The sequence below is a fragment of the Chrysoperla carnea genome, chromosome 5 (assembly GCF_905475395.1).
Source record: "Chrysoperla carnea chromosome 5, inChrCarn1.1, whole genome shotgun sequence".
NCBI lineage: Eukaryota > Metazoa > Arthropoda > Insecta > Neuroptera > Chrysopidae > Chrysoperla > Chrysoperla carnea.
In genome coordinates this window covers 22,873,679-22,882,457 of record NC_058341.1, presented here as the reverse complement: position 1 = coordinate 22,882,457, position 8,779 = coordinate 22,873,679, and the positions used below count along the sequence as shown (strand labels likewise).

At 28.4% G+C, this 8,779-nt stretch overlaps 1 protein-coding gene across 1 annotated transcript; it reads left to right on the top strand.

The window, feature by feature from the left end:
* The first annotated feature begins 549 nt into the window (after positions 1 to 549).
* On the top strand, positions 550 to 5,754 carry LOC123299589 (nucleolar MIF4G domain-containing protein 1 homolog). Its single transcript, XM_044881843.1, has 7 exons — positions 550 to 855; positions 1,118 to 1,340; positions 2,363 to 2,635; positions 2,758 to 3,976; positions 4,269 to 4,444; positions 4,547 to 4,920; positions 5,232 to 5,754. Exons 1-7 carry the CDS (start codon positions 646 to 648, stop codon positions 5,646 to 5,648), a joined length of 2,892 nt encoding a protein of 963 aa, XP_044737778.1. The 5' UTR covers positions 550 to 645; the 3' UTR covers positions 5,649 to 5,754.
* The last annotated feature ends 3,025 nt before the right edge of the window (positions 5,755 to 8,779 follow it).

Below are 8,779 nucleotides of genomic sequence, written 5' to 3'. Positions count from 1 at the left end.
TTTTTTAAGTGATGAACTTTAACATTGATAAAGATATTGCAAATATTTAATGTGTTCAAAGAAATGACAAAAAATTAATGATTTTCAATTAATGAAAGTACCTATTGAGGGGGAAATATAGCATTAGTGATAAAGCTCTGTTGCTTATGAGTTTTTTCCTCTAAAATTTTTAGAGATATTAAGCATGGACCATAGATAATAAATATTTATATTGTCTATGCATTGGACTACTGAAGGAATACATTGGAATTTTTTCTGCCAGGATATTATACCCAATGATCCTGTTACCATACTAGTAAGGAAATTTCCCCCAAAGCCAGCATGGCCAGCAGAATAAAATTTCTGTTTGTATAACAAAATGTTTTGTACGCTATCTTACCGACAAAATTATAAATAAATCAGTAGCAGCATGCCAAAGGCAAACTTTGTTATCAGTACAGAAATGTCATCAGTTAGTTGAATAATAACAAACCTAGATGTCAGTAGTTTGATAAAAATTAATAGATGTCAAATTATTTTTATCAATATCACATGTTGTTTGTAAAATAACATAACCTTATTAATCAACACGATGAATTTTCAATTTACTTAAATTTAGAAACTAAATAAATATTACTATTGAAAAGTTTATAAAAAATATTAAAAATGACCATCAACAAAAAGTTAAACAAACGAAAAAAATTCAGTAAATCAAAAAATGTTAAAAAAACGCGTAAAGAAATTCGGAAAGAAAATCGAAAACAGAAAAAATCAAAACGGAACGAATATTACATGAAAAAGAAAGGAAAATCAAATGAACATGATGAGAAGAACGGATCAGTAAAAAATACCGAACAAAAGAATAAAAAGGCACCGGTAAGCTAGTTTATGAATGCGCGTTTTAGGCGCTCTTTAAAGTTAGTTAACTAGAACTTTCGCATATTTGAACAAGATTTGTATCTTTTTTCTAAAAGACTCAAAATATGCGCTATTACCTCAACTGTAGCAAATTTCTCTACAATCAATCTTTAAATTTAAAAAATGCGTTTCAGAGATGCAAATGAGATAATTGCAAACAGATCAATGATACTGATAATCATCAAAAACTAGTTGAAATTTTCATAAATTTTATTTTTAGATTGAAATTAATGCTATAGATATGGTAACGAAGCAACGTAAAAAAGAGGAAAAAGAAAAGCAAAAATTGAAAAAACAAATGCAAAAACAACGTACAAAACAACTTTTGGAAGCGAATGAAAGTGAAGATAAAATCATTAAAAAATTAGAAAAACAATTAAAATTAAATAAAAAGAAATCTTCCGATTCTATAACAAAATCATTTGCTGGAGACGGTTTAGATTGTATCCTTTTCTACAAAGCATAACTAATATTTTTATTCTATAACTCAAAAAATCCATTTCTAAAAAAGTCTTTAAAGATTAATTTAATTTTCATTACTAATACTAATCGTCCTTTGAAAAAATCGGAAAAAAAAATTTCATTTACAAATTGGATGAAACTAAGTTTAGAAGATAATTTTAATCCATAAAATTCAAATATCTGGTCCATTTGATAATAAGAAATATAGTTTCGGAAATATATTCCAAATTATCTTATTAGCAGCACTTTTTCGAAATGAAACTTCACGTAGCCACTTGATTTTATTTATTAGTTTTTTTAGCTTTCTAGTATTGAAATCATATTATAAATATAAACATAAATGGGTAAAATTATAAAAATAAAACTTCATTTCATATGTCAGATTATAGTTAAAATGAATATACGTCTCTTGTACTAAGGATTTTTGTTGTATTTTGCTATTGGGAACTAATATGGAGGCGTGGCTTAAAAAACATGTCGGAAACTAACTTACACTTTTAAATGTTTAACCCATGTGATAGTTAAAAAACATTTTTCGTTTTCTATTCGTCTTTTGTTGATGAAAATTTATGTATAGTTAATGTGGACTTTAATGAAAATGACATAAATATTATGCTCAAAGCTTTAAAGTTGGCGTTTTTTGAACGTTTATTACATGAAGCGTGTTTACTCAAAAACAATGATCCATCAACTTCAGAATAATTATAAGTTCCTACTAGGTTTCCATGGAAAAAAGTTGCGACTTAACTTGACTGAATCCATATAGCAACATAAAAAGAAATAAACAAATTGAAGGCTTAAGTTGATACTTCAAACACATTCCTTGTCAGTTAAAAGATAGCTAAATAACGTAATTATATACTAGTACTTCCAACTGAAAAACGTTAGTAAAATTTAACTCGAATGGATTTTTTTAATTTAAACAATAATCAAATTAATCGTGATAAAAGTTTTTGTTTAAATTATCTTTTTATCAAGATATTTTTCTTAAAATGATTTCAAGATATTCTTGAAATGTGCGATTCAGAAACACGAAAAACAGTTGCCAGTGCACATAAAAGTTTAAGTCAACAAGATATTGAAGCAGAATTTGAAAACGATTTAATGGCTGTTGATAGATACCAAACTTCTCTTTCTACAATATATGAAGAAAGCGAAGAAAGTTACGAAGAATATAACCAAGAATCGGATGATGATGTAGATGTATCATCTTTAACACAGCCAAAAGACAATGATTCGGAACATGAATCTAATCCAGAATTAGGCCAATTGCCTGGTAAGTTTTATTGATTTTTTTTTTTAAAGTAATTTCAGCCATTTGCAAATTTTTTCGAAACGGGTTTGATTTTGAGTACCGTACGACTGGCTTAAATCGAAAAACATTATTTTTTTATTTAGGCGAATCTGATTCTGCTTCCGATGATGAATTGGAACCAAAAAAGAAAAAACAAAAGTTGAAGAAAAAGAAGAATCAAACAAATTATGATTCCGATGATGAATCCAAATCAAAAAAGAAAAAACAAAAGTTGAAGAAAACGAAGAATCAAACAAATTATGATTCCGATGAAGAATCAAAACCAAAGAAGAAAAAACAAAAGTTGAAGAAAACGAAGAATCAAACAAATTATGATTCGTATGATGAAGATGAAATTAATTCAGAATCGAACAAAAATGAAGATTTCTTTGATTCCGACGGATCTGATCATGAAGTCAATAAAAGAAATTTGAAAAACAAAAAATCAAGTAAGTCAGATTCCGATGATGAATGGAAACTCGAAAAGAAAAAACTAAAGTTGAAGAAAAAGAAGAATAATAAAAACACTAACAAAAATTATGATTCGAATGAGTCTGATTCCGATGAATTAATCCCAAATGATAGCAGTCATGAAAATTCTGAATCAGAAACAAAAGACGAAGCACCTAATGAATGGGAAGATATTTATGGTCGAAAACGTGATAGAGAAGGGAATATTATCTCACAGAAAAGTGCATATGTTCCACCAGCTTTACGAAATGAACCGTCTGACAAAGAAAAGACAGCAATTTTACGATTAAAACGAGAAATGAAAGGTTTAATGAATCGAGTTACAGTTAGCAATATGATCAGTGTTAGCCAACAAATGGAAAATTTATACAATCGTGGTGACCATAGTCGTCATAATTTAAATAACACTTTCTGTGATTTAATTAATGATGCGATTATACAATCAGTGATTACTCCAATACGAATTATAATCGATTATGCAATACTGATTGCTATACTGCATGCAAATATTGATACGGAAATTGGGGCAATTTATTTGGAAAAAATTATTCAAAAGTATGATCAAACTTTAAAAAATGGAATAGATGATGGTAATAAGGAGCTGGATAATATTGTACACATTATTTCAGTACTTTATAATTTAAAAGTAATCCATTGTACAATGATTCACGATATTTTACGTAATTTAATTACAAATGGTTTAACTGAGCGAAATCTAGAATGTATTTTATTAATGTTAAAAACGGTGGGACCCGTTTTACGTAAAGATGATCTGGTGTTAATGAAAGCAACATTGGAGTGTATAAATGATACTATTAATTCACCACCTGAGGATATTAAAAAGAAACAATCGTAAGTGTTAATTATTTTTTCGTATTGCACATATTACCATGCTTTTATGAGAGGTGGGAAGGTTCTAAATAATCGTTTAACAAAAATACTACTTAGCAGACTTTCGATTCCTTTACTGTGTTGTATTTTTATCTTGCTGTAGCCAGCTTAGACGGCGTAGCTAGGTAATCAAAAGCCCTGGTTCAAAAAACCTTGGGGGCCTAACTGAACTATATAGATTTTTATCAATTTGAATTCACTGAAATATATTAATTTTTCGATATTATTTTAAATTAAAAAAATTTTGTTTCAGTTCACGTTTGAAATATTTAGTTGACGTTGTAACTTCAATAAAAAATAATAACTTTATGAAAATTCCAAATTATTCACCAGATGATGTGCCCCAAATGCGGCAAGTTTTACGTACTGCACTTCGTCCAGGAAATCAAGTAGTACAATTAAATATTTCATTAGATGATTTATTAAATGGTAAGATAACAAATTAGCACAATATTTGAATCATTTTTTATCATTTTACTTGTACATGAAAACTAAGAGACCTTAAAAATAATTCAATTATTTTTATTGCAGTTAATAAACGTGGAAAATGGTGGATAGTAGGATCTGCATGGACCGGTATCAATGACGACGAAAATTCTAAAAAGGAAAGGTTAAATGAAAATACATCAAATACCGATCATGAAATAACTGAAAATGATCGTCTTTTAAAACTAGCCAAGAAATTTAGAATGAATACAGATAGTCGTAAACGTATTTTTGTAACGCTGATGGGTGCTAATGATTGCGATGAAGCCTATGAAAGATTATTACGTTTAGGACTTTCACATGGTCAAGAACAAGATATTATGAATGTTATATTACTTGGTTGTCTTCACGAACAAACTTTTAATCAATATTATTCTGTGTTGGCGTTGAAATTCTGCGACTACGATCGTAAATATAAGGTAATTTTTTTAAAATTTACTTCGATATTATTTTATTCGATTAGATTCGGAAATGAATCTTTAGGCTTCGCTCACACGAGCAGCGATTTAAACTCACATTTTGCGAACTTTAAAGTCACATTAGAATTACATAATGTTAAATAGAGCTGCAAGGTTATTTTACGTCCATGTAAAAAGATCTATTTTATACAATGGCTGTATTCGCTTTCGGCATCTCTTCATCTTATCTCTTAAACTTTTATTTTCGACCTATGTCAGAATCACAACCTTCGAACATCAATGATCTCTACCTGAATTTTTTTTAATTTCAGATATTTTTGAGGAACTCACTTTGGGATAAATTTAACGAACTCGACGATTGGCCGGTACAAAAAATCCACAATCTTGCTTTATTTTTAGTACAAATGTTTTTAAATAATGGTCTAACAGTATCTGTTTTAAAAACCATTAATTTAAGTGATTTAAATGTTCCATTACTTCGATTTTTACGAGCAACCCTTCTTGGTATTTTAATAGTGGAAGATACTGATATTGTAGCACGTATCTGGTCACGCGCAGGTGACGATATGAAATTTAAAGATGCACTTCGTATATTTATTGAGCAATTTTTATTACGTGCAAATGTTCTTAATGGATTAAAACCGGACAAAAGAGGATTGTTGGAGAGTCGTGGTCGTATTGCTTTAAAACTTCTGCAAAGAGATCGCCGTAATGGATTTAGTTTGTAAATATTAAATAATTTCAATAAAAACATAGTTTTTGAGTGCCAAGAACCTACCATCGAGATGTATATATGTGATGTACGAAATAATATAATATTTTTATTATAACTAAGATTTTACCGCTGTTAATTGTATATAGTCACCACTGGCGGATCGATTGAACGGTAATTTTAACGTTTCTATTCAAGTATTTTTAATAATCAATTTTAATTATAAAAAGTTTTCTAATCATGCATACTATTTTTCAAATTAATAGTTTCTAATTCCTATCGAAAATCTTACTATTTCTATTTCACCCCAGATTTTCATATTCTAGTGTCTAAATATTATTTTCTAGTATTTGAATTTCTTTCGAACTCTTTCATCTTCCAATAGTCTATTTTTGTTTTCCAATGAATTTTATGTTGGGAATTTTACAGTGTCAATCCAATTGTATTAATTACCATGTAACAATAAAAAATGAATAATCCTAATGCGCATATCATCAATTATATTTTTAGAAATTGATATTTTCCTCTATAATTTGCAAAAACAAAATGCAAGTCGTTGAATTAAGTGAATTCATAATAAGTTATTGAATTCCTATAGTTATTGCAAGTATTTATTTCGAGATAACAAATAAATTTTGCAAACAAAATTAAAATAAAAATAATTATTTCCATGTCTACATGTATACATAAGGGGGCGTAAAGAAATTTAATACTTTATTTGATAACAATGGTTTGTAATAATTGTATTGAATTCAATTAATTCATAAAGTTAATCATAGTTTGTTATAACAGTAACAATGGCTAAAAAATCGGTTCGTGGTTCTCGAAAACGTAGAAATATTAATGATGTTTTATATAGTGGTAAAAATTATAAAAAGGTAAGTTGATCTTTATTTAAATTTCAATTGATATCAAGTTCTATTAACATAATATTATGATACGACTTAGACCAAATGGTCGAATTTTTTTTAAAAGAGAGTATTGGAGTTGGAAATTATTGCAGGTTTATACATACCGTAAATAAATAATAACCTTGATAAATTTAGGAATTTTTGCACATTAATAATTCGAAAAATAACTATTCAAAAGAAATTAAATTTGGCAGGCCATCTAAATATGAAAAATAATTGTCCATGCGTGGAGTTTTTTGAGAAAAAATGTTCTAAATCCAAAATATATTTTTGTTTGTTTGTTCCATAAAGAGGGGGACTGCAAAATTTTCTACCTTCCTCCGATTTTTCCTCAACTTTATTCCCTTATGTCCCACGGTAAAAGCATCCCTATACTTTTTTGTAGAGCCATAAATTGATTATTAAAACATTTTTAACATCTATGATTCTATGGCCTAAATAAAAAAAAAAAGTACACCTGAGTTTTTATTATGAGCCTAGTATATATTAGGCATTGTTGTATTTCATATTTACTAAAATATAAAATTTGATACAAGGATTGTAAACCGGGTCTTTCTTAGATCTTTTCTAAATTTAATTGAAGAAAGCAGTGAGCATACAAAACTGTCATTAAATTGTCTGCTAAGATTCTCCCTTGAATACTGATTGAAAATGTCTAAGCGTCTTAACAAAGATTTTAAACAATTTAAGATCAGTTCTCAATATATACTATTCATTTTTGAGTGTTTGGTTCTTTCATTTTTCGAATTAATATACTCTCCTAGTTTTGCCATGTAATTTGAACTACTAAGAGGTCGCAAGCTCCATCTCAACTTTAAGACCATCTGAAACACCTGCATGAGATGTATATATTGAAACAAAAAATTGTTTAAATCAAAATGAGGTACACTGTATATTGATGTGAAAAATTTTATAACCTCCACTAGAATTTCGTGGTCTTGTTGTTGTAAACAACCTTATTATTAGCAATGCAAAATTAAATAACATAAAATAGTGATAAAAGTCTAGTTCACTTTATTGGTGAAAATGGTTTGTCAAACTAATACATTCAGAAACAGGCGTAACATAAAGAAAAAAAGGTCTGTTTTGCTGTTTTGGATTTTTCATCGATTTATGATTAAAAACAAAGACTATATCAATAAATAAAAATGTTTAAGGAGCATATTTATATTTTTGTATACCTACGTTTGTTTGTTTAAGTTTATATAATTATTATTTTGTATTTACTGAAACTGGACGTCCTTCAAATAAAACTATGTATACAATACTATATACTAATATATTACCTCTTACCTAATAAGTAAAATGCATTTTGTAAACAAAAATATGCAAAACTTAATAATTATTAATTAATTAATACAATTCGAGTTGGTGTTGAATCACTTGCATGCTGGCAGTGGCGTAGCTATCATAGAGTTAGGTGGTGCAGTGCACCGGGACCCCGAAGCTCGGAGGGTCGTCAAAGCATTGAAAATAAAGGAGCTCCCGAAGCAACTAACTCATGATATGTGACATCTAAGAAACATATTCCATTAGTTTTTAGCAAAAAGTGAGCGATTTATTTAATTTCCGTAATTAGACGATTTTTGTTACATCTTTTACTGTACTAATTCTAATAGTGAGTGTGTGATGTTCGTGCAAGGTACACGCGCCTCTAGATAAAATAAAAAAATCAATCCATTTATCTAATAAATTTATATTAGTGAGAAGCTTCATTACTTATTTATTAATATTAGTAAAGAACAAATGGCATATTCGTTTGGAAAAATTTTCGGACTTAAATTTTTTTTGTTCTTCTAGAAAAGGTTATCGAGTGTACATTTATGCAAAGATGTATTAACCTTTGGAAATGTGAAAGGTTAACCCAGACCTATTTTTAGATTAGTGCAATAACTCATTACACTCGATCGATCTAATATAATTTCGCACACACTTCCGTGCATAATTATATTTAGTGGCATTTCCTCTTTAATTTGCGATTATGGTTTAATATTGGTAGCTCTTTTAAATTTAGTTATGTATAATCAGGGCCGTAGGAACCGCCATATTAGTGGTAGGAAGTATGTAGAGCTTCCACATCTTTAAAATAAAAGTCTCCGGTTTCTAGCGTATGTAAGAAAAACTTTGTTAAATTTTATTCTAGTTTCAAAGTTTATTTTTAATTTTTTTTTTTTAAATAAGTTAATAGTACCTGGATGACCGAGCCTTGCTCGGTATTTTTAGAGTTAAAAAGACA

Coding starts and splice junctions, on each gene's coding strand:
- LOC123299589 (XM_044881843.1), top strand. CDS start 646: ATGACCATCAACAAAAAGTTAAACAAACGAAAAAAATTCAGTAAATCA. Junction 856..1,117: donor AAAAGAATAAAAAGGCACCG/GTAAGCTAGTTT, acceptor TTTTATTTTTAG/ATTGAAATTAATGCTATAGA. Junction 4,445..4,546: donor ATTAGATGATTTATTAAATG/GTAAGATAACAA, acceptor TTTTTATTGCAG/TTAATAAACGTGGAAAATGG.